This window comes from Sturnira hondurensis, unplaced genomic scaffold (assembly GCF_014824575.4).
Source record: "Sturnira hondurensis isolate 20B ecotype Veracruz unplaced genomic scaffold, ASM1482457v3 Scaffold0009719, whole genome shotgun sequence".
Taxonomy (NCBI): domain Eukaryota; kingdom Metazoa; phylum Chordata; class Mammalia; order Chiroptera; family Phyllostomidae; genus Sturnira; species Sturnira hondurensis.
In genome coordinates, this window is record NW_028082350.1 from 12,740,228 (window position 1) to 12,767,460 (window position 27,233).

The following is a 27,233-nucleotide window of genomic DNA, read 5'->3' on the forward strand; positions in this document are numbered from 1 at the left end:
CGAGTGTGCCACCGCCGTCAGCCCTCGCCCCCTGGGGCCTGCGTGGTCTGTCTCACTGTGCGCGAATATGCGCCCGCGGTCTGCCCCGCACCCCAACTGGTTCCCGTCTGCCTGCGCGCCTGGGTCAGGGGCCCTGTCCTGCCCGACCCTGCTCGCTGCTGGCTCCGCCCCTCTTACCGTCCCCGTTGAACGGTTAGATGTAGTCGGACTTCCGTATAATTCAATTTTCTGTCCTTTGGTTGTGTCTTTGTTTCTCCAAACCTTTGTTTTATTCAAACTTGGTTGTGGGAGAAGGCACGGTGTTTCCACCTATGCCTCCATCTTGGCAGAAGTCTCACCAATTCTTTATAAGCTGCCTTCACCTAGGTCAAGTGTGTGTGTGTGTGTGTGTGTGTGTGTGTACATGTGTGTGTGCGTATAAAATGATTTAGTTACAGACATCCAAGCCAGGGATTAAAGGACAATGAGGATGACACAATACTGCGTACCCCTTTGGATGGAAATCCCCAAGCCAGGGACAGGCAAGCACACAGCAGAGGAGAGGGACAGGTGACCCCCTTTCCTTACCCCCTCTTCCTCCACCTCAGCCATGCCCTGGGGCTGAGAGTCGCCCTCCACGCCGCAGACCCTAGGCAGTAACTGGGCTGCAGCCGGCACTGAGGGTGATACTCCGAGGCTGCCTGACAATGGATTCTCAAAGGCCCAAACCCGGTCAGAAGGCCCATACGAAACCTCGTATCTACAGAAGGCTGATTCCACTGCCCTTGGAAGTCCCTTCTCAAATTTAACAGTTCTAAAGGTCGAGAATTAATTGTCATCTTCACGTTTTTTGATGGCCCTGTAAGTCAAAACAGCTTTAATTGTTTTGTTCAAGTTACTCATTTTCACATGCATCTTTTTGTAGTTTAAAAATACATATATATATTTGCAGTCACGCTGTGCTCTAAAACTGTGGCTTCCAAATCCGTGCATCAGAATCAACTGGGAAGCTTCAAAAACATAGATCCCAGGTCCCCGTCCAGATCAACTGAACGTAAGTTTCCAGAATCAGAGCTGAGGCCTGTGTATTTCACAAAACACCCTAGGTGATTTTGATGCAGCCATTGGGAAACTCCCGTCCTAAACACCACAGTCGTTTAATGTGGAGGAGTCAGGCTCAGAGGAGTAACAGAAACGTGTCCACTAGGACCTTCCCTTTCACGCACACTGTCCCACTGCTCACTGGCTCTGACAGGTCGACAAAGGCCGGGTAAAGCCGATTCGCCCTCTGAATGAAAGCAATGTTGACAGACCTCACCACAGATTCTAGAAGACAGGTTAGTTACTGCGGCCACAGGGTTTCAGTAAAGAGTAATCAGCCAGCATTTCTTTCTAATTACCCTACTGTAGTGTGTATCATGAGCTAATCCTTAAGAACATTCCCTTACATATGACCTTGAGAAAAATAAGAGTATTGCAAACGTCAATTGCTGAAAATCCACTATAGGTATTAAGCTGAAATATTTCATCAAGTCCTTTTCATTGTACATTTTTATTATACATATTTTTAATATACTCATAATTATGGATACATATTTTTCTATAGTACAGCAGAAGCAATAAATCAGGGGTTGACAGAACAGGCAACAATATGGGTAAAAAAATACAAATAAATTGCGTGCAACAAATTCTTATTCAACGTTCTTCAAAAGTTGTACTGATAGAGACTAACATGTAGAACAATGTTGTACACACATGTAGAACAGCTCAATGACAAGTACCACGAACTAGTCTGGCTGTTGCTACTGAGCCCCAGCACCACCACACAGGAGGAGACGTGAAAACACACAAACACATCCGCGCACAGGTCTGCTGGGTACATTCTATCACACTGCAGTGATGCCCCTCAAGATTCCATAGGGGTCTTTTTAAAAAAGAAAAAAGAAAGAGAAAGTACCCCGAAATTGTAGGAATACGGGGGAGAAAACTATTTTAAATATGTGTTTCAAAGACTCTACTGACCCAATTTAAACAGTACTGATGGCTTTTGGCACATATTTTTAGTAATTTTAGTGAAATAAAAACATTTGGGGGAAGAGAGATGTGGTATCTGAACTGTTTCAGACACTAGAAGCAGACCGTCGTCCTTTCAATGGGTACAGACCACGCAGAGTGAAATACGAGCCATAACTATGGACCCTAATCACAGACTGTCCTTGTAAAAGGTAAAACCATCTCCACTGGCCAGCATGACCCTGGAAAATCACTAATGCCAATCAACATCTCGAGTCTGCTGCGGCTCCTGCATCAGCTTGGACAGCTGAGAGGGTGAGAGACCCTAATTTGTAGCTACTCGAACATGTAGCTGAGATCACTCAGACACTTTTTTCCTACACCACATGCCCTTTCTGAACATCTGCCAAGAAGTTATAAAAGTAGTTGTCCTAGTTTGTCTTAAAAAGCTGGGAAAGGCTCATTAAAGGCAGAACTTTCAATGTCAAAAACCAATAGTTTTTTTTTTACTGCAAGTATTTTCTTTAAAATGTTAACTTCCAGTGTGGTCGTAACATTGACAGAGTTGCAGAAAGATTCTCAGCATATAGAAATCTCATATTTGAAAGATAATACTACTATTAGCACTTCCAAGGAAGAGAAAAATAACTGCTACACTTCCTGGAATGTCATTCATCACCAAGAAGGCACTGGCAGGATTCCTTCAGGCCACTTTATTGAGCAATATCGTTAGCCACATGTTTCTGGAATCTTAAGTACAGAATAGTTTTCCATTGCAAAACAGTACCAGAGAGGATTACTGCAAGAAACAAAGACCAGAAAAAGTGTTTTTCAACAACTCTAATGATAATTTAGTGAATTCTACCAAAACATTTGACACATCGGTAAATGGTACCATGGTTATTTGACCACAGTGTGTTTTTCAACATCGAAGATTACTAAGGAGGTAAACAGTCTGGTTTTCTCATGTATCAGAATTTAAAGTCCCATCTAACTCCTCATGCACAAAAATTCTGCAAACCACCAATTTTATCAAATAGCTGCATTTAAAAAGAAAAGATATTTTAAAAACACACACATGTTTTTCCAACACAAGCAGTCATCAAAAGTCCTAACAAGTTTTCAAAAACACTACACCAGAAACACACCCCTGACACCTCAGACAATGGCCTGGACTTAATGAAACAAGGTCAAAAAGATAACAAGGACAAGGACTCAAGTGAAGTGATCACGCGCATCTCAAGAGGATCGTCCGCAGCCCGAAGCTGCCACACTTCTAACCCCAACGCGCTGCTCCGAGAGGAGCGGACACAGAGGAAACGGCATCCCTGTTTATTTCAACAAACAAGTTAGAAGAAATTGGGTTATTCCGGCCAGTGTGGTCTCAACCAGGTCAAGAGACAACATGGCACCAAGTTTTTCATGAACTATTTTCTAGGCTTAAAACAACTTCATACCAGCTTCTTTATCAATTTCACACATGTCCTCTACCAGATCATCCACAAGATCCTTGAATTTAATCAAAATTAAATGACTACAAAAATTCACATTACATGGAATTTGACACAAACACAAGGTAGGTGATATTAACCTTCCCCTCCTCCATTAGTGCTCTGATACACTCAGTATGTTATCTATTTAAGCATTCATAAAGCCATTTAATAGGCAATCTCCCCCATGAGACTGTGACCTTGAGTACTGGAAATCCACCCGATTTATCTTGGTAATCCTCATTGTCCTGGTTATCACAGTCATTCAAGGTACCCCGAGTGAATAGGAACACATTACTTTGTCCCAAACGCAGAGAAAACTGAAGTAAATGAAAAGGAAATCAGGTAAACAGAAGGTAAATTTTAAGAGCAAGCAAAAAGGCAGAAGACACATCAGGAAAAAGGCACTGGTCTGAAGGGGCTGGAATGTCTTCGGAATTTAGATAAATTCTGACCCACATTTTGGCAATCACAAATGTTACAACTTTAGCAAATCACTTTGCCTTCCTGGATCTCGACTTCCTCATTCCTAAAATACACAGTACGACTCGATGAGTTCAGAGTCTCCTTACACACCGCAAGGATGATTTTAAGGCGGCAGAACACTTACTCCTGGAAAACAGCACCAACAGAACAGATATGGTACACCGTGCGAGATCGTGTAACTCTGCAGCAAAGTGTACCATATGGGTGGAAGGCACAGCTGCGTAAATAGTAACAGGTCACATCAATGTCAGCCACAGGCATCGAAAATTATATACACACATACCTAATACGAAAATTACTGACATTTTCACTCATTCAGTAAATGGGAGAAAGAATCAAGTTCTGCCAAAAGCAAAGGTTAAGAAATCTGAAGAAAGAGAGACATGAAGGCAAAACTCTGTTTGCTATTCCTGAGAAGAAGTCATAACACAGATCACATGCAGCACACATGTGTGCACACACCCACGCACACCAACACAGACACAGAGGAGGAAAACAAGCAGCATCTTTACGCTTTTTATGAATTGAAAGGCTCCTTAAAATGAATACCATAATTTAATTATTTGGGCCAGAACAAACCAATGCTTCACAACATTTTAGAAAAAACTGAGCTGCAACAACATGCACATTGGGGTGCACTGTCTCTCTGCCCCAGAAGAGGAGTCTGCACTGGGACACGGAGAACTACACACGCATAGGATCAAAGACTTGCCTAAATTCAAACACCATAAACTCACAGGCCTATGTTCCAACTACATAACTGATATAAAACTTTGCCTTAAAACAAATAAGCACCCATTTATGATACAAACACTCAGCAAAGTGGGAACAGAGGAGCATATCTCAACATAATAATGGCCACATATGAGAAACCTACTGCCAACATCATACTCAATGGGCAAGAACTAAAACCTTTCCCACTAAGATCAGGAACAAGACAAGGGTGCTTGCTTTTATCACTGCTATTCAACACAGTACTGGAGGTCCTAGCCACAGCAATCAGACAAGAAAAAGAAATAGAAGGCACCCAAACTGGAAAGGAAGAAGTAGAACTGTCATTATTTGCAGACGACATGATAGTGTACACAGAAAATCCTACAGTCTCCACCAAAAAACTACTTGACCCAATTAAGTGATCTGGCAAAGTAGAAGAGTACAAAGTCAATATTCAGAAACTGATGGCATTTTAATCTACCTCAAGTTTTCAGGTCTAACTCCATGAATTACAGCCTAAATTCCCATCAACTTCAACTGCTCACACAAAACAATTCTGACTTTCTTCCCCCAAGTCAAGATCAGGCAATCACAATTCTTTATTGGCTCCAATGCTTCATGGTAAACATGTTCTTCTCTTTACAGCCCACCAAGCACTTTCACATACATCATTTCATTCAGTCTTCCAACAACCCTATGCAGTAAGACATCAACTACCATCTTTATTTCATGTACAAGAGGCAGATTTAGAGATGATGCAAAGTTCACAGGCAGAAAGTAGCTGAAGGTCAGCTAAAATCCACATTTTCTTATTCCAAGTCCAATTTGCATTTCACAATGTCACACACAAAAAGTATTGCTAAAAATTACTGAACATAAAAACTACACTTTTCCTACTTAAGCAAACCCTTTCTAAATATAATGAGAATTAAAGTTAAGATTCTAAAGCGAATGCAAACAGCAAAGAGAGTAGTCTAAACAATCTCCCTTCTATAACATACTTTAAAAAATAAATATAGCCCTGGCTGGTGAGGCTCAGGGGATTGAGCATGGACTGCGAACTAAGGGGTCACCAGTTCGATTCCCAGTCAGGGCACATGCCTGGGTTGCGGGCCAGGTCCCTAGTGGGGGCCACATGAGGTGCAACCACACCATGATGTTTCTCTCCCTTTCTCCCTCCCTTCCTTCTCTCTAAAAATAAATAAATAAAATCTTTTAAAAAATAAATATAATGTTCAAGAGCAGTTCAAATACAATAAAAATAGATTAGTTAAAATAATTCTATTGTATTCACCCTATCACACCATACAGAACCAATTTCTGCGTTGTATTTGCTAATAGAAAATAGATAAGATTAATAATTATTATAGAGTATTTGACTTAGAATAAAAGACCTTCCCTTTTCCTAGTCTTAACCTCCTCACAGCTTTGCTATACTCTAGTTTAGTAGTGTCCACAGTGGAGTGCACGTGGCAATCCACTCAAATATGGGAAGAAATTATTAAAATTCTGTCCTTATTTTTTTAACCCGAAAATAAGAATTAATTTTACTAGCTGTACTGTATGAGCTGACACCATCACCTTCACCTAAACTCAGAATTACATATGTAATTGGGCAGGGGTAGGCTCAAAATTTTTTCACAGAAGGGGCTGCTATTCAAGAAAACTCAGAGACTACTGCTCTAGACAACAGAGAAGGCGCATGAGCACCGGGAGCAGGCGCCTCTAGTCTGCATCCAACAGCCAAAGAGCCTCTCCTGAAGGGAGCCAACACCCTGCAGTGCACACAAAAACGAGGACTTCTCCACTTCATGTTCACAAAATGTGCCGACATCAACGTAACTTACCTCGTCCTGGACCCCACTGGTAGTAGTCAGCTTGCTCCCATCAGTGATTGTAATAATTATTGCTGGTTCCAAGAAAAAGGGGTTTCTTCCCTAATGTCAAAAAACACATTAATTATATTAAGGTCTAGACATTAGCTTAAATTTTCTGAGTAAAAAGTCAATTCTCAGAACAGTGCATAAATCCCCTTCTTGCTGTTGAACTTTATGTATGATGTATAGCTTTAGTGCATTAAAAAAATTAGGAGGAAACAAACTAAACAGGATAACCTTACAGGAACGCAATTAGATAGATTTTCATTTCTTCCTACATTGTTTTAATTCACAGTGAGCATTTATATTTATGTAACTAAAAGTACTTAGTTTCTTAAATGGGACTTAATAATGTAGTAATTCTAATAATTTCACATATTTCGATATTACAAAGTAAAACAATGGAAAGATAATATTTTTGGAGAAACTTCCTTAGAAGGGAGGCAAAATAGCAGGTGAACGTTACCACATAATTCAGTCTGTAACGTAATCAACTATCCCACCAAGTGAGTAGGTGGGTGGATGGATGGGGTCTGAGAGCTGGTTCCATGCAAACACTAAGGCTACTCTGGGCTTAGCAAAATTGGTAATAGTCCAACATGAAAAACTAAAATTAAGAAAGGATGTTACTTAAATTGCTCGGCGGAGGGTAGGAAAACAACAGCAGCAGTGACAATGGAACGCAAGGCATTCAGCTCTCAAATGCTCCACACCTAACTTCCACTCTAATCCCTGGTCCTGTCACTCTCAATAGATTCTAAGCGACCTATCTTCTGAGAGGCTCATGTATACACACAAGCTTATCTTTCGCACATAAATGGCTCTCATTTGAGATATTAAGCACATTCTGTGCAAAACTGTAACCAAAGGGCAGAAGTTTCAAGAGGGTAAACCTGGTGTTTGAAATCAAAGGCATCGAATTCTCAGCAACTAACCACCTTCAAGCACAGAAGCAAGTTTTACTGGAGATGAGGTGAAACAGCCAACGATAGATTTTATCGTGCACGTGAAGCACCTGATGAAATGCAGGCTCTAATTCGGTAGGTCTGACTCGGAGCCCACTGTCCTGCATTCCTAACAAGACTGCAAGCAAGGAGAGGCCGACGTGCACAGACCATACTTACGACTAGCCAGGGCACGGAAGAGCTTTACACACATTCACTATTCCATGGTTCATAACCTCTCCCTTACACACTTCTACAACTCATCACTATCCATACACACATATATGTATCAAAATACATACTCAACATCTGCCGAATTTACAAACACTTGTTACACACAGTAATTGTGATTATAACCTAATCATCATAAAGTGCTGGGGTGGAGGGCCTGGTACCATTTCCTGACCAAGCTACACAACTTCGAAGTGGCATGTACATTTTTCAAACTGGTGTCCAGATGAAGGAAACTTCCTCTGGTCAAATTTTAAAAAATATGTTGGGTATAACCTCTAGAAGATTTTGAAGGCATGGTAGCATTCAAACGTTACAGAAGCCTTGAGGGGGAAAAATACGAATTTACCTTCCCTCCCCCATTCATGGGAAATAGAACACATTTTTGGAAATGTTACACTACAATGCCTCTCAAACCATTACCCCCCAACATAAATAACAAATTCTAACAGTACAGGTCTTCTCAGGGATCTGGAAACAGGCCGTGTTCATACCCATCGCTGAGCTCTGACTGGTTCCCTCGAATGGAATACTCTTCCTGTTCCCTGCCCACCACCCACCCAATTCTTTATCAATCTTTAAGGTCCAGTCCAAGTCTTCCTCTTTCCATGAGTCCTAAGCACAAAATATTAAAGAGCTGGGCATTTAAATATTCATTATTCACTACTTATATAGCCTAATAGAAACCTGCCCTAGTTCGCAGACCCATTTACAATTGCTCAAACTTATTAATAAGCTCCCAAAAATACAGAAACGTTACCTTTGCCTCAATACAAATGAGTGCTGCCCTCACTTCACACAACTCATGAACTCGCTAGGCTACGAGGGCACACCACCCCCCTCCTGTATCTGCCCAGTCATCCCTGTCCCTTCACGGTCATGCGTGTCATTCAAACACATAAACACGAAATAAAATATGACGTTCTCTAATGGCTCTAAATTTGGGGAAATTCAGATCAAGATCAAAGGTAGAAAAAAGTTTAAAAAAAATACAACCATTCCATTCCCCTTATTTATGTGAGGTACTCTCAAATCTTTACCTATAATTGTAACTTCTTAAAAGTTTTATTCTTAATAACTATGTTTATGAAATTACTCAATTAGGAAACAGTCCATACACCTATATTAGAATTTCCCTCAAAATTCACCTTGTTCATAAAGTAATAAAAAACCTTTTGCTTAGTTATAAGACCTCAAAAAAGAACTGAATAACCTCTGCTACAACAAAGGCAGCCAGTAGAGGGACTGCAAGGTTCCTTTCGCCATCAGCCAAATTAAACTCAAGATGTTCTAGTCTGAAAGCAGCGGTTGCTGGCAAAGAAAGCTGGATATGTCACCAAAAATATAGTGCAAAGTATAATATCCTACCTCCAGAGCTAATAGAAATCCTCTCATCTATAAAATTTGAGTTTAATACCGGTCAGAAGGCTCAGGTCAAAGTGTGTATAAAGTAAAAATGTTCATTTAAGTTCTGTCAATAATTTTAAAATATCAGTGTTAAATAATTCAATTAAGGCTTAGACCAGTAAGAAAACTTAAAGAATATAATTAAAATAAGTAGAACTTATCCATTAGAACTTATTTCATTTTTATACCAAAAAGGAAAAAAAACCCTTGAAATGTTAAAATATTTTGCCAAAGTTTTGAAAATGTAAAAAAAAGGTAAGAAAGCAACATCAACTGGCTGCCTCCTATGCACACTCCAGCCAGGGATGGAACCTAGGTAGGTGCACTGATCAGGGACCAAACCCAAACCTGTTGGTGTACGGGTGATGCTCCAACCAACTAAGCCACCCAGCCAGGGCTCATGGAACCAGAATTTTTAATTTTACCCCCAAATTGTCAACAGACTAGGGGGAGGGACATTTTACTATCCCCTAAAACAGGTCTCAGCTCTTATCTTCTGAAGCAAAAAGGCGGCAACTCTGCGCATTCAGAAGACCTGTCACCTCTGCTCTCATGTGTTCTTCCCAGTCCTTGGAACAATCTCATGAGGGTGGCCCGGGCCTGTGTCAGCTCCCCTTCTCCCGCAGTCTCAGGCACCGCAGTCTCAGGCACCGAAGGCGGGCATTCTGGCTCCCCAGGGGCAGCGTCTGCAGTGCACCCGCCCCTAGTTCTCACTACCTGGCTATTTCACTGTGTGCCAGGAAAGCCTCGGTCAATAGCAATCGACAAAACACATCTAGGATAAAGAGTATCACCCAGCAAGAACATCAGGAACTTCCGAAATAGCCCACGCTTTTTCAGCCTGAAACTGCCTCTCAAGTGAGTAACAGAAGCAACACGCACAGAAGACGGAAAGGGCCCTCTTGAGAAGTGCGCGCCATTAGGCTGCAGCTCCTCCCGCATGTGCGCTGCACGGTGCGCGCAGGTCCGGGCAGGACTGCGGTCAACACCTTTGTCATGGTTAGGTTGCTAGATCAGATCTTCGGGTTGTCTTTATTTACATCTTTGTGGAATCTACTTAAACAGTAAAAATATGAAACGCTGCCTGCATTATCTACCCTATTTTCCTCCATTATCATAGATAATAAAGAGGTAACAGTAACAAACCACCTCATATTCCTTTTAGAAACTTTTTATGGTTAATTTCATATAATTTTTCAAAATTCAGATTCTTTAAGGAAAATATAAAATATACATTTTAATATTAAACATAATATTCTACTTTAAGCTTATTTCTAAAAGAAGAGAATCTGAGGATACAATTCACATCCAATGACTGTAGCAATTAGTACTCATAATAATGTACATTATTATTATGACTACACATAACTGAGAAAATAAGCTTTTAACACAGACTTTGCAACAGAACTAAAGCAACATTCTTTAGTTCGGTATTGCTAACTTTCAACATTTGCACACCACAGCCAGAATCTTTTCCAATACCACTATTCCCTGAACTATTATTTATACACGTAATATTTTTCTTTCAATCAACTCCATTGTCTTTATTTTAGCCTAAAACTATAGCAGTAAGACCCATGAAGTCATAGTCCTAATCATATTTAATTAATCATATTTTCTACTTAATAATTCCCTGTCAATACTGGTTAGCTACTTTTTGAAAGAATGAGGAGGTTCATTGTATTATAGGGATAAATATACAACAGATTAATTATACATTCTAAATAAAATATAATAATATTTAAGTTCATAAAGACCTGACAGGTGTACATTTAATTCCAAGGCCAGAATTACAAGTTTTGTTTACTTTAGAATTCAGCTAAGATCTCAATTGATAGGCTGTAAATGAGTCTTTCGACATAAAAACTCTAAAATACTCATTGTAAAAAAATTAAGTGCTTTAAACATACACAAAAGACCTCTGAAGGAGACGTTACACACTGACCAATCATGGCTGCCTCTGAAGAGTGGACATGAGTGTCTGCATAACTTTCTACAATGCTCAAAACTTTTAACCAGGGCAGTTACTACATACTCAAAACAAGTAATGTTCAAAATAAAAAGGTGATTAGTATCCAAAAATAAAAATTTAAAAACCTGCTAATATATAAAAACCTAGTATCTTAGAATATATTGAGGTCTATAACTATTTTTAAAATGTTAAAATTCCATATTAAACGAAACGTACTTTTAGTCTCAAGCAGTTCCACTACATAATCGTGTGCAAATACAGTTCCTTTACCTGACTATGTAATTTCTTACGTTAAACAACAGCACTGCCCTGACCATGTGGCTCAGTTGGTTGGTGCACTGTCCCACAAACCGAAAGGCTGCAGGTTTGATTCCATGTCAGGGCACACACCTAGGTTGCAAGTTCGATCCCCCATCACGGTACATGACAGAGGCAACCATTGATGTTTCTCACATCAATCTTTCTCTCTTTCTCTCTTTCCCTTCCTCTCTAAACATATCCACAGGCGAAGATTTTAAAAAGAAAAAAAAATAACAGCATTAAAAACAGGTGGAAGATTAAGGCAAGCAAAATCAGGAGATAATCTCATATATTCATTTTAATACAGTAATGAAGGAGCAAAATCCTAGAATTTAATCTAAATAACAAACCAAGTAGTAACACTGCGAGAAATACTAACTACAAGAACTTGAAAATTGTGTGAAAAAAATTAATGTTAAGGACACTCAGTAACTCATAACACTAAGTATACTGCATTAAAGAATAATCATGTAAATGCAATATATTTAAAATATTAAATATGGGGGCACTTGAGATGCAACCCACATTGATGTTTCTTCCTTTCTCTCTCCCCTCCCCTTTGTCTAAAAATAAACAAAATCTTAAAATAAAAAATAAAATATTAAATATGTAATAATTTCACAGAATTTGAGTTCTACATGAACTGGAATGTAAAGTTTGAGTAAGATTACTCTAACAAATAAATAGCTGGTTATGGCAGTGTTTAAAAGTATTAGCAGCCAAATAGTGTTTATATTGGCATAAAAACAGTAATGAGAGTTATCAGAAATATAATTTTACTTAAAAATTCTAACGTCCTGGATAAATAACTTAATATATTTATTGCATGAATTCTATTGGGTGATGTTAATTTGGGAAAATATTATTTCAGCAATGCATGTACTAATAAACATCTCAGAAACATGACAAAAAAAGCAAAACAGTAAAAGCCAAGATGAAGACATATTTTCAGAGACAGGTGGAGTCATATAGCACGATGCTGAACGCTGATCTGACTACAGTAAATCACCCAGATCTTCCCGTTTTACCGAGATCAATCATCTTGGGTTGTTGATGACCACTAAACCTACAGCTGTTACCTTTGCAAAAGTCTGGTTAGGTCACAGCTTTAACCACTATGGTTACGTCCTTCTAAAGACATCCACACTACAAATTGGAATATGCTCTCAAAAAAATCACTCATACACACGCCAGCTGTCCTACAAAAAAGACGGAGTTCCACCGTAACATTCTACATAAGCAACCTCAGGAGAGCAATTGAAAATGAGAGGAAGCTGCCTAATAAGTGTTGCATATCAGTGAAGTTAGCAATAAAGCACGCAACTTAATAAAGGGGAGAAACTAACCATGAGCACTTGGGAAAACCGAATCCACTGTTTCCCATGTGCTGCAGCTGAAGGCCGACCTGGAAACAATGTAATCAAATAAATCATAATGTGAGACTAATGTTAAGGGTCCCCATTTTGTATAAAATATGGTTTTTCATTTTCTAGGAGAATGAGTGATTATTATCTAATTTCAATAAGGTTTTTTAGGAAGTATGTAAACTTCTCTAAATTCATCACACATGTGTGTGTGTGTATATATGCTCTCAATGTGTGTATATGTGTACAGATGTACACACACACACACGAATAATGTGTGTCTAGAAATGTTCTTGCTAGATACCAATTCAAACATTTACTGATGCTTCTGCTAAATACCTTCCCAAGTGTATACAGACTTTAAATTTTCAAAGTATATTACATTTTGAGGAAACAAAATACTATCCACGTATTTCAAACTATAAATTTTTTAAAGGAAATTTATATAAGCCTTCCTAAGTATACATATAAATCCACCAAGGTTTTACCTTAGAAATGAACCTCATGAAAAAGGAGATGTCATATATGGGTGACTGCAGATTGTTACGTTTTAGACTACAGCTATCACTCACAAAAACGGAAGCTCCAAGAACATGAAAGACAATTTTTTCATTGGATGTACGTTCAATAGAGAAATCTTGTTTAGTATTAACACCTTATCCATTATGGGTTAATGATAAAATTTAGATATAAAGACCTTTACTCTTTCTGGACCTGATTGCGGCCCAATTTTCCAGAGGTAATTTCTTGTTTTTTCTTTCTAACTTACTGTTTTGAGAAATGGGATCGACAACTAAAATTGCACAACAAAAATTCATTTTACATTAGTTATTACCTGCCAAAGTACATCAATGATCAGGAACCGCCATAGCTAAGGCATTACCGTTTTGCTTCTTCCTGATACTCCAAAAGTACTACACCCTGTCATTTTCTTTCAGATCTAGCCTTTGTGACATCACCCACTGTGGTGTTTCAAAGCCAACCCTTCGTACAACACTGCATACTCAAGCATCTTCAACTCCAGTGATTAAAAATAATTTATTGTCAAAAATAATAACAATAACTTGCCCTGGCTGGTATGGCTCAGTGGACTGAGCACTGGACCATGAACCAAAGGGTCACCAGTTCGATTCCCAGTCAGGGCATGTGACTGGGTTGCGGGCCAGGTTCCCTGTAGAGGGTATGCAAGAGGCAATCACACACTGATGTTTCGTCTCTCCCTCTCTTTCTCCTTCCCTTCCCCTCTGTCTAAAAATAAACAAATAAAATCTTTTAAAATAATAATAATCTATTGTTTTAAAACTTTGAGAATAATTGTTTGGATGCTTCCGGTGTTTAAACTACAGAATACCTGGAAGCCCTCGTTGCTGTTTCCTAATACCTAGTTAGGTTTATCAAATTTAAGACAAAAGGAAAGTATTCATTCAACATGCTAGCATCAATCCTGAAATTCACTAGTAATAAACTAATGACTTAAGAGATAATGCTACGGTTACTTTTTCTGAAGTATGAATAACTTTTTATTTCTACAATAAACTATTTTAGATGATATGATTCTTCCAAAGGCCTTCACCAAGAGTCCCCTAGTTCATCTGGGCAAAACTATGGATTAAAAAATGTTGAAACATCATACCCTTTTAAGACACAGATTCAAAAAGCAATGTCTATAGAGACTAATGGTAAGACATTACTAGGCTAATATACATTTGTCTCTTGGTACAACTAATCCACTTAATTATGTTAAAATACAGTTTATGAGCAAGTATCTCTCAATATCCCAACAAGCAAATTTAAAATCACATATACCCTAAAAAAGAAATATTGTCACATAAAAAATCTCTAAAAGGCTTGTCCTATTATGTTTTCCCCACAATAAACGCACATTACAAACAATAAAAGGGATCACACGTTTTCTCACTGGACCTTCGTTCTGCACAAACACCTTCTCCTTCACCCCATCCCGGCCATTGGCGACTTGAATCTTCCAACATAGTGCGACAAAGCCCTAGAAATGGACTCAGGTTTAAATTTCCTCAAAGCTTAATACCTTCCTTGCTTTGAAAATCAAATGCTTTCAAGTGCTTAATATTATTATAAACTGTTTTTGAACAAGAAACTGACCTGGGGGAAAAGACTCCTGTAACACCAACAGGAAAGTATTTTGGAGCGATCTACAGAGATTCAATTAAAACCGAAAGCGCTGTGTTCCCTGTGGCGGGAAATTTTACTTTCGCTGGCACTACTGAACAGCTAATTCTGAGCTTCTTGTGATGGATTATGACTTTTTTCCCCTCAAAAGTCTCAAATTAGAAAGCTTTAACCCTGTTAAGTGTTAGGGATGATTCTCACCATCACCATCTAAATCCCCACCATGTACCAAGCCGACACTTTGCTAAATAATTAACAAATATTATTTCTACACAGTCTAGCTTAGATTTGGGAGTCCCAACAACAGTCTAAAGAAAATTTTTGTAAAAATATGTATGCCATTTTTAATTCTTAAAAAAAAATTCTAAGATTGGTAGCATCGCCACTGGTAAGGTCCTGGGACTCATTGTACATCAGCTAGTCAGTGGCAGCGTCCAGCACAGCCAGTTCTGATGGGGCAGCTCTTTCAGTACCGCATTCTCGCTCAAAAACGAGCTGGACAAGTTACATACTCTATGTAACCACTATTCCACTGTTTGAGTTCAAATAAAAATTCAGAAACATGGTAGTATGTGTTGAAGTAACAAATTGTGTTGATATGCAAAGCCAACGAGCCTTTCAAATCTTAAAAACATAGCGACTAGAGTATTTCAAAATTATTTTATGTGAAAAGAAATATAAGTTAACTAATTACAAGACTGTCCAAAGTAACAACTTCTAACTATAGTGCTAATATTGACTGGCATACTACAGTGAAAAAGTCAATTAATTTTAATTAACTGACTAGGTTAACAGCCCTATGTTAACTAACTACATCAAAAATGTAATAAACTATAAAATCAAAAATCAAAAAGCGCAATGAAATACATACATATATTAGCATCTAGGCCTACTAACAGTAAAAAAAAGAAAAGAAAAAGTCTGTCATTTAACCTCCCCAGGTGTGTTCGCATGTTTTCCCAAACAAGGGGGTGGGGAGAAAGGCCAGCTGGACCCAACACCACTGCGGCAGGGCATGAGAAGACCAAAGGGAACTGGCCCAAGGCAGTGCCTGGTTTTCAGAGGAAGCTCAAGGATGCCCATGGCCCTGGAGAATTATAAACATACTCCTCAAAAAAGGACTCAGATCCACTGCTTACACCTTTCATTAAAACGTACTCTTAACTATTATATAAATTACTAATAAAATCTGCATAACTATTTCATAACCAATTGCATTCTTTAAAATAGTTCAAAAATAGAAATTAAGCATTTAGCTTCACTAGGCCTTACTTTCATCTATAAAATGAAAAAGATGGAGTGAACGTCTAACATCACGTTGAATTCTAAAGCCCCATGAAACAGTAATCATGAGAAAACTCCTATAGAAAGTCCAATGAAAAGTTCTGTCAGTAAATGCAAAAATTCAATTTTTTCAGGAGTGTATATGTAATGATCATATGTGGAAATGAGAATATTTTGTTTATATCAGATTAAATAAATCATCAACACAAAAAAAGTGTGTATAAAAATTCACCAAGTTTCATACTTAGGACTGGGTATTAAGTTGTATCTCAATAAAAGGTTGGTGGAAGAGAGATCAGGGAATAAATATAACCTACAACAAAACCAAAAAAAAAATTTAGTATTTTATTTATGGTCTAGTGACCACGCTTAAGCTAAATAGGTTGATAATAAGGCTTAACAAAAATTAAGTTCATACAAGAAAATTTTTTTAGTTGAAAAAAATTCATGGCTGGTTTCTGTAATCAACCAAAATAAATAAACAAATAAAAAGTCATCAAAACAATTTTGGATGTTCAGTGGATTGAGCACAGGCCTGCGAACCAGAGGATCACGGTTCGATTCCCAGTCAGGGCACATGCCTCAGTTGCAGGCCAGTTCCCTGCAGGCCAACTCCCAGCAGGGGATGAACGAAAAGCAACCATACATTGATGTTTCTCTCCCTCTTTCCTTCCCCTCTAAAGATAAATAAATAAATAAAATCTAAAAAAAAAAAAACCCACCAATTTTGGATGAAGGATTATAGGATTATGGTGATTAAAAATAACTTTAAATATTTAGGAAAACCTCAAGCTATAAAATATTGTGCAATCTCACTGAAGAGATCCATGACATGAACATGGATAAACTATCCTTTTAGCTAACTCTGACCACGAATGACCTTAATTCAAAATATCTTAATAAGTGAATGCTTTCATTCAAATATTAGATTTGTTACTGGGTTTTCAATTTTCAGTTGTACATAGTTTAATACATAGTTATTGACATCCTCTTTCATGAAGGAAAAAAAATTCTCTTTGAAGAAATGGAACCTATTATTTTTGCCTTTTGTAGTTACTTCTTTTTAATAATTTCTAATTAGGAATGCAATAATGTCCTTATTCTTTTTCTACTTCTTTTGAAAGATCATTACAGGGTGGTTTTTGAACCTTTAGAAAACAGACTTAGAGTGTAAAATTATGAAGAAAAATTAGAGCTAGTGTTTTCAAAAAATAAAATAAAATCTTCAAATTTTTTAAATTACCACCTTTTAAATTAATGCTCAAAGGCAAATAAATAGTAGCCTTTTTATGCTCCTTTGAGCTCAGTCAAACCTTATTAAACTATCCCAATTCACCCAACAGATGTGGCCCTCACAGCTTCCCTGCAAACCAAACCCGTGTGAACCCCTCCCTAGGGGAGCCCCTATTTGGAAGGGTGTTAAAGCACATGCTTCTGTCTCTTCAGGGCTCCTTTTCCAACTTTTATTCCTGCAAAACAATGACTTTCTGATTTACCTACTGAACTATTTACATCCAGCTTCCACTTAAATTTTTTTTTAAAACTCTATCCCTGTACTTTACCCCATAGCCATCAACTGCCGTTATGACAACTTAGGCCAAGTTACAGTGTTTACTTTTCACACTGCTTCTCCAAAAAGAATACAAAACCAAAGAAAAAAGACACATTTAATATACCACTAATAGAGTTTAAACCATGTAATAAAAGTCAGCTTTAAATATCAGATTTTTAAACTGCAATTTCAAATTTTAAGATGAAAAACTAAAGGAAAACAATCTACTGATGAAAAAAGTATGCTTTGTGTCTTACTGAGCAAACACTTCCTAATTTTTAAAATACACTGTACTATATCACCCCATTTAACCCTCTTCCTGACTCTTTAGTAAGGGTACAATCGCCTCGTTATTGGCAGTGTGGAACGGGAAGCAGCAGGACAGAGTGGTAACGGCACCGCCTGCCCAACGACACAAAGTAACGCAAACGTTAAGGTCAGGGGTGGGTTCCAATTTTCACATCCGTAGCCAACACCTTCTTTCACACAATTAAATCAAGATGGAGAAAAAACACTTGAGCAAGTTTGAATGTAAAGTCCCCTATCAGCCAACACTAACTACTGCAAATCATTTCAGGAAGCTTCAAAGACCAGGGGCTGGCCAGGATCTGCGTGGGGCAAGGAGAGCCAACGAATGGGGCTGGGAACACGTATCTGCATGCAGAAGAAGGATGGAGACTGACCCTAAAAACACACCAAAATTTACTCAAAATGAATTACAAACTTAAACGTAAGGCCTAAAACTCCTAAAAGAAAATACAGAGGAAAAGCTTCAGAGGCATTGGATTTGGTAATGATTGCTTGGATGTGACCCCAAAAGCTCAGGCAACAAAATATTGATAAGCTGGACTACATCAAAAACTAAAACTTCTGTGCACCCAAGGGCACAACCAGTAGAACTGAAAAGGCAACCCTGGAATATGAAAAAATATTTGCAAATCACCAAATCTCGTAAGGAATTAATATTCTGAATATTTAAGAAACTCCTACAACTCGAAAAAAAATTTCTTAAGTTAGCAAAGGTCTTCTTGAATAGGCACGTCTCAAAAGCCAATATACCAATGTCTAACCAGAATACGAAGAGATGCTCAACATAAATTAGGTAAATGCAAATAAACCAATACCACCTCACATCCCCTAGGATGACTAATGCCAGAAAAACAGAAAGTAGTGAGTGTTGGCAAGGATGTGGGGAAACTGGAATTCTTGTTCACCGTGAAAACTTTAAACAGTGCAACTTCTATAGGAAGCAATATCACAACCCCTAAAAAATACAGATTTAATACATGATCCAACTGCACTTCAGGGTATGTATTCAAAAGAACTGAAAGCATGATCTTTCACACCTGCACACCATGTTCACAGCAGCACCATTCACAACTTCCAAGGGGGGGTGGAAGCCGCCCAAGTGTCCACCAGCAGATGAACAGATAAGCAACATGTGATACATACAACGAAACATCATTCAGCCTTTACCAGAAATACTGACACATGCTACATGTATGAATCTTGAGGACATCATGCTAAGTGAAATAAGCCAGTCACAAAAAGACAAATGCAGTGGACCCTTTAAAGTGGGCTTGCACTGTGTGGGGTCCAATTATAGTTTTTTTGTTTTTGTTTTAAATATGTACTCATCAGTACCAGTCTTTTCTTTCCCCTAACTTACCCTATTGCTATAATACAGTATACAATGCATATAACATACAAAATGTGTTGACTGTTATCAGTAACACTTCCAGTCAACCACAGGCTATTAAAAGTTTTTGGGGAGTCAAGAACAGGGGTCAGTGTCCCTAAACCCAGTGTCATTCAAGGGTCCACTGTCCTGTGAGACTCCACTTATATGAGGTGACTCTAGAGTAGGCGAATTCATAGAAAAAGGAGAATGGAGGCTGCCAAAGGCCGGGAGGGGGGAAAATGAGGAATTACTGTTTAATGGGTATCGAGTTTCAGTTCTGCAAGATGAAAACGTTCTGGAGATTGGCTACACAGGATTGGCATGTGAATATACCCAGCATTACTAGACTACACACTCAAAAATGGTTAAGACTGTAAATCTGACGTTGTATGTCTTTACCACAATTTTAAATTTAGGGAAAATATTCAGGGACTTAAAAATTTACTGACTACAATTCACCTTTGTGCTTCCAGTTCATATTCAGCACAGTGGTGTGTTCAAGTATAATCTACTTTCTTTTGAAAAGATGTCTGTAGGTCAATAAATACCAAGCTGTGGTTAATACATTTGTTGACAGCCTTTGGAAAAACCCAAATGGGAATCAAGTTTTCATTTCTTGACCCACCAATGTTAAAAGGAAGCCTGTATTTTCTACCACCTGAGTACTAAATGGATACTGCTTGAGTAAAGAAAAAGGTACGGTACTTATAGAACTCTACCCAAATTTTCTGCTAAAGAATAAAAAGGTCTTTGTGACAAAGAATAAAATTGGTTATTCTCCCTAAAATTCATTCTATTTGACCTTTTCTAAAAGCCACCATTTTTCAATGAGTCAATACTTGGCACTGAAGATCTTCAAAAAATTTAAACACGCATTGTATCTCATTTCGGGGTACTGGTCAAGGATTATCTTTCCAGAGAAGACAGGACAGAGTGGTAGGTAGGTCAGGTGCCATTCTGGGCCATGGGACAATCTAGTCAGCACTAGCACATTGAGTAGTAGGAGCCTGGAATCAGTCCAGTGACAAAAATGATGAATGACAGGCCACAGTAATACTGGGCATCTAAACCCAATGGAACCTATAACAAGAGGATGGGGGACAATGCTGAAAACAACGACAGAAAACAGAGCAATCTGGGACAAATGAAAAATAAACCAATCTACATATAAAACTTTAATCAGACTTCTAAAACTTTAGATGTGCTCTAACTTCAGATATTAAAGCTGGTTCCGATTTTCAGTGGCTCACAAAAGGTCAGCGTTGTTTTTGAAACTCTGGTGAACACATGTGAAAAAACATACATATATACACACACACAAATACATATATATCAAATTTAGCTGCAATAAGCAATTTAATGAGGTGCTATTGTAATTAAGGAAAAGACTGACTAGAAGCTACACATTGTTCCCACGATTGTAGAAATACGAGCACTGATTATCAAAATTAAATATTTATAAGGATTTCTTTGTGTGTGTGTTTTGCTTTTTTTTTGTAAAAATTTTTTAGTAGGATATCCAAAGTGCTTGGGGGGGAAAAGTGCTTGAGGAAAACATTCACCAAGAATCCTTCTTTGTTCTCAGATGCTCTGACCTTACTGAGACCATGCAAACTCTGTAAGTATCCTAGCTAACATCTCAGATACGTTTTATTTGTGAGTGTGCTAATTTAGCAGAGGCAATACAGGTATTAAAAATACTTTTGCTTAGGGAAAAATCACGTATGTACTTATGTATGTGAGGGGAGCAGGGGATCAACACACATACACACGCCCACATTTAGATATCTAACAAAATTATTTAGAAACTTAAAAGGCTTTCAGATGCTCTGTAAAATCAATGCTTTCACATAGCTCACCTTTTCTCATTTCCTTCAATTATTGTGATTGTAAGTACTGTGACTCTGACTGTGGCCTCCACAGACCCCAGTATAGAGCAGGATCACAGTGACGTGTTTAGGCAAAAGCACAGAGGTTACAGAATAAAGGTACCCCGCAGAAAACAGGCAGATAGAAAGTGCTTTTACAATAAAAAGAAAATTCATGAACTGAATTTAGGCTCTAAACACCTGAGACATCCAAAACTCTTTCCATTTATCCTTTCACTGAACTGTAAATATATACTACCTAAATTAGTAAGAGAAAGTCTTACAATGAAAAATATCTTCTGGAAAGATGTCGTCTTCTCACTGAACACTTTACTCAATCATTTTAATTTGGAAACTGTGGCTTCCTAAATTAATGCTAGTCTAATACTAGTGTCATTCTTTATGTGCCAGTTCAGGACTTCAGCATTAATATCACTCCTGGCCTCCTTGTTTATTCATCAGGAGAGCTGAGAAGTATCGCCCTCCCCATTCTTCAATTAATAAATCCTAAAATGCAAAAGCCTCCTAATCTCCAGGCTCTTTTCTTGTTCCAAGTGGTAACAGCACAGCAGGACCACCTTCCACCTCAAACTTTCTGTAAGTTTTATCAGCAAGAACTTAAAAGACTTCCAGTGGAAGATGGCAACTGGGAAAAAAAATACAGGTGTAAATGACAAATGTCCTCAGCCTCTCCACAATAATCAGTTTTTCTAAGAAAGCATCCTAAAAAATATTTTTAATTAGCTTGTAGGAAGTGGATGTGTCTATTTGCCTTTCTTACTTATGAAATGTGATGCAGAGAAATAGGAAACCATTAGTCCTGCCATGTACTGACAACCTGACAACCAAAAAAGAACCCTAACCCTAACTAACCAAATAATGGCACATTTCAAATTTATTTTTGAGATGAAAGAAATTTAGATCAAAACCTTAATCAATGAAAGACTGTATAGCACTACATATGACGAAGGACTATGAAAGGGAAAGAAATCCATTATTTTACAGAAACAAACTGAAAAATTCATGGCAAATTCACTTAAATTACTGAGTTGCAAAATAAAGCAACACAGAGGGAGGAGACAAAAAGATTAATGTGCCAAGTTTACCTAATTAAACAATGGAAGTACAATTAGATAAAAACAGAAACAACGTGACTCTGAATTGTAAGTACTTTAAATGTTCTATGGTCAAATTTCCCCTAAGAAGTAAAGTACACACATTTCTAAACCAAAGGAACAAAGGAACAATTCAGTTTCTTTCTATATGAATCAACCACAAGTTGTACTAAGGAGATTACTCCCCTACTCCCCACTGAAATTCGTGCAACTCATTAAAGCAGTGGCTCCTGAAACTTACGAAAAGAACAAAATGTATACCTAAATGTATCACTGTGATAAGTGCTTTGCACTACAGCATCAAAATTAAACTTTGGCTTAACAGTCTTCTGTGTGTAACATTACACATACATCTTTTATTTTCCAGGCCTGCAGTCTCAGGGAGTTGTAACAGACTACCTTACTTTCTTCCCCAGTGAACCACCATGTGATTTAAAGCTTTTGTCTCACCTTCAAACAGATAAAGCAAGTGCAGTGGAGGGAGGAGGGGTAAAAGTGGGAGGTAAGGGAGGAAGGAACAGCCTCTTTTCCAAGGCTTTAGAGGGAAATAAATAAAACAAACTGGACCTGCCGTTTAATTCAGGAATGAATTCAGAATTCCTGCTGCATAGTTACATGTTGTATAAGTTTCAAAAAAGCTGAGAAATTCAGTTATTTGGCCAGTTATTGCACTCCAATGAAAGCCTTACCTTACAATAGGGTTAGTTTAAATTAAGCCCTGATACAAGAAACAGAAGGATTTCCTCTAACGTCTTTACTAACATAGAAATGAAGACTACTATTTAACTAGTGGTTAAAGTACAGCAGACGAATTGCCAGTAGGTAATCAGAAATTTGAGTGTGATGAGTTTTACCATTTTGTGTGATGAGTGCAAGGTATTAAAACCAAATTCATATCAACATTATAGCAAAGAATTCAGTTCCTAATTCTGAATACAAGTACATTTTAAGAAGGAAAAAGGGCCATAAAACCATATACAGTATGGTCAGAGTTTCACTTTCATGTTATGTGCATGTCTTACTTTACTTTGAAATGTTTTATACTTGTACTTCATGTTATATAGTTTTTGGACTGGACTGGGTTTTTCCACAAAAAGAAAAATCAACTTTTTTCCACCTTAATATTCAACCTACCTGCCCATAGTTGTCTATGCCAGTTACTAATCTATTTAAATTTAATAAATCAAAAGCTGTCCTTAGGGATTGGCCAAGAGTCGTAAGTCCTTCTGCCTGCAGGTTTTTCAGTTCATTCATAAACGTTGCATGGTTTTCTTTCCATCCGGCCTAAAAAGAAAAATGTAATATTTTTTTCCCTCATATTTTAAAGCCATGTATACACGGACAACCTTTACAATCCGTGGTTGCTCAAGGGGCTGCTTCACTTCCCACTATGGTGTGATCAACGTGTCAATACCTTACCACCGCTGAAGAAACTCTTCCAAAGGGGGGCAGGAATAAACCTGCAGCTTTAGACAGCCCAACTGCTTGATAACTTCCCTGGGAAACTGACTTCCTGACCTAATACCCAAAAGGTGGGGATGCAAAGTGCTCGTGGAAAACAGACGTGAGCAGGACTTCCGAAGTTAACCGACAGCTGCCCTGCGGACCCGCGGCCTCTCGGGGAGAACCTGCAGCCCAAGCCCCGCAGCACCCCCCCGGGCGGCCGGCTGGCCAGCCTCGGGCCGATTCCCCTTTAACGCCAGCCCGGGCTCGGCTCGGCTGGCGGCGGCCGGGCCCGCTGTCACTCGGGCTAACTTGAATAAATATCCCCCACAGTTCATTGCTGCCGCTCCCGCCGCGGAGGGGAAATGTCGGCCATGTTGATCGCAGCGCCGCCGCCGCCGGGCCGGGCTGGGGAGGGGATGGCGGTGGCCCCGCGACTCCGCGCCGCGCCGGGACGCTTCGGGGCGGGGGAGGGGGTGGGAGTCCGTGGGGGAAAGGACCTCAGCGCCTAGAGCACAGCGGGTGGGGGAGGGGAGCATAATGAAGGGTGAATGGGGGGGTGGGGAGGGCAGCGAGGAAGGAACAGGGAAGGGAAGGGGGAGGGCGAGGGCTGTTACCTTGATAGCATAGGGAGGCTCTTCGAAAGTGACCAGCATATACCTGTCTCCTCTGCTGGCAGGATCCCGGGCTCGGAGCTGCGGGAGAGCGGGTGGGGGACGGGAGGAAGAACAGGGCCAGCGAGAGGGAAGCAGAGACGAGGTTACAAGGCGGAGAAGGGGCGCCCAGCGGCCCCGCAGCCCCCCCCCCCACAGTACCGCACACGCAGCGGCCACCCCTGCACGCCGCCCCCCACACACAGATCGGCTCCTACACACCGCCTGGGGCCGAAGCCCGGGCCCCGGCCGAGCACGGCTCGCAGCGCCCGCCCGCCCGCGCGGTGGGGGAGGGGGTCCCCGAGCCCAGCAGCTCCCGCAGTCAGGTCCCCGACACCTCCGCCTCGCCGCCCCCGGCCGCGCTCCCTGCCACCCCTGACGCCCGTGGGCTGCCTAGCCGGGGTCGCCGCCCGGGCTCGGTCAGTCGGTACCTTCATGAAGGTCTCTACCGCGCCTTTGGCCGTGTCCAGGTAGGTGGTGCCCAGATGGCTGCGCTGGTTCATAGAGGCAGACGTGTCTATCAGGAACAGTAAGATGGGCATAGTGCTGGCCGGGGACACCGGGGCCCGAGGTGGAAGAGAAAGAGGAGATGGTAGAGGTGGAGGCGCCGGTGGCAGCGACCGCCGCTACCCGGGGCGGGGGAAGCGCGGTCCCCGAGTGGAAAACACCGTCTGGGTCTTTGCTCCGGCTGCGGGGAGTTTCTCCCCCGATAGTTGAGAGGAAACTCCCAGACCCAGTCCTCCCCGTCGTACCCCCGTCTCCGCCTCCTGCCTGCCTGCCCGCTGGGGCGGGCGCCCGGCCGTCTGTCGGTCGGTCCGTCCCCCCCGCCTCGGGGGTCCCGTCCCCGCTCCCGGTCCCTGTGTGTGTCCCAGCGGGAGACGGGCCTGGCTCCCCACCCCACCCCCGATGCAGGGAGTGGGGACCGGGGAGCTGACGAAGAGGGGAGTGGGCTAAAGGGAGATTGGCCCTGGGGCTGTTGGGAGAAGTTTCAGGGACTCCCTCCGCACCCCAGCAGTGTCACCACTTTCTCAGCCCCTCTCGCTACTGAAGCGCTTTTCTCTCTCACACTCCGGTTTTAACTCGGGCAGGGGCCGCAGAGGCACCGCCCCCTGACACGTCCTCGTGCCACGTGACGCACCGCTCCGCCATTCCATTGGCCATTCCCTAGTCTTTCATTAGCATATTCAAACAGCTCAGGGTGAGGGAGAAGCTTGTAGGCCGGCTCCGGGAACTGTTAGTGAGCACGCGTGAAGGCGGGGAGTCGGGAGCGCGCGGGAGCGAGCGTGAGGGTTAGGCAGGGCGGTCGGCAGACGCGGAGGCGGGCTTCGGGGAGGGGCGGGGACGGGCGGCGGAAGGATCGCGGGGTGGGGGCCGTAACCGCGTAGGCGCGCGCAGGCTGCGGCTGTGAGTCTGCGCGACAGTGCCGCGGGACTCTCCTTGGCTGTTGGAGGTGACAGGGGTCGGGGAAGGGAAGTGGACGCTAGCCTCACCTTCCCTTCCGAGGTCGCTGTAGCAAACCCCTTTCCCGGGGGCGAGTAAGGAGGCGATCAGTTAAGGATCAAACTCCCGGTTAGGGAAAGGAGGCACGCCCGCGGTCGGCGGAGGACTCGCCTGGGCCTTGGAGGGCCGGCCCCCGCGGAGGCGGGCCGGGGGCGGGGGAAGGGAAGTGAGAGGTTGTTTATGACCGGGGACTGATCGCCGCGAGTCGCTGGGCTCCCGCCGCGGAGTGAGGACGGGGCTGACCTTCCTCGTACTGGTCTCTCGGCCTCGGGGAGCAGCCCGGGAAGGCCTGACCCCAAGTTGGCTGGGAACCTTCTCGTTGGAGGACCTCCCCAAAAGGGAACAAACCACCGTTTTTCTTAATCGAACCTAAAATGGCCTGGGGTTGGGGGAGACTGGACGAACAGTTTGTGTCCCTTGTTAGTCCCAGAAATAACTGGTATTACCCAAAGAGAAATACATTCCCAAGCCCTGTTTCCTGGAGGCTGTAGATATCCGTCTCAACTAAAAGGGGCCTTAGCAAACCGAAATGTAGTAGTGTGATTTTTTAAAGAAGAAACTAATTTCAGCTTGCTCGGGTGACCCAGAATGGTTCCCACCACCCTACCTGTCTCTTTCCTGTCACTGTCTATTGTCTCACACTTGTCCAAATACTGCACAGGGGACGAAGTTCTAAGTTAAAACAAGCCCCATCACGCCTGAAGTAATGAATCCTAAGTATCGAAGGAAAACAGTTTCCTCAAATACACTAGTTAAAAACTGAGGACCACTTGAATACAAGTTGAATCGAGGACATAACCTTTGTAAGACTAAAAGTATATATGGGGCCTCTCCTACTATCCTTGATTTTGTTGTGTTTGTTTTTGTGTTTTGTTTTTTACTCTTTACCTGGGAATTCTTTATTATTTACCTACTGGTTTTTTAAAATTCTCCCTGTTGACTAACACAGGAGACATGCCTTGTGGCACTTGAAATACTGAGTTTCATCACTTGGACTTTTTCTAATGTTTAAGGCAACCTCTAAATTTTTCGTTGTAATAGGGCTATTTCAGTAATTGTATGTACCATAAAAGAATGAGATATTTTTAAGAAATTTGGACTACAGAATAAGATGAAACACAGGTCTTATTTACACCCAGTGTTTGCTGAGGGTCAGTGGAGTTTAAAAAATGATTAAAATATGGTCCCTGCTTTCAAAGAGCCTATTGTTTT

General features: G+C 40.8%; 1 protein-coding gene across 3 annotated transcripts in view; it reads right to left on the minus strand.

Moving 5' to 3' along the window:
- The window catches only part of INTS6 (integrator complex subunit 6), a 76,116-nt gene extending 49,988 nt beyond the window's left edge, over positions 1 to 26,128 (minus strand). Inside the window, exons 1-5 of one of the 3 annotated variants that reach the window (XM_037057580.1) lie at positions 26,012 to 26,128; positions 24,953 to 25,067; positions 24,486 to 24,563; positions 23,560 to 23,709; positions 6,530 to 6,619 (exon numbers count right to left, since the gene is read on the minus strand). In XM_037057580.1, the coding sequence (XP_036913475.1) occupies positions 6,530 to 6,619; positions 23,560 to 23,709; positions 24,486 to 24,563; positions 24,953 to 25,063 (429 nt within the window). In that variant the 5' untranslated portion in view covers positions 25,064 to 25,067; positions 26,012 to 26,128. Of the gene's footprint in view, positions 1 to 6,529; positions 6,620 to 23,559; positions 23,710 to 24,485; positions 24,564 to 24,743; positions 24,769 to 24,952; positions 25,068 to 26,011 lie in introns of those variants that run through there. The other 2 variants (XM_037057581.1, XM_037057583.1) reach the window with 2 other exon arrangements.
- Positions 26,129 to 27,233: the final 1,105 nt, after the last annotated feature.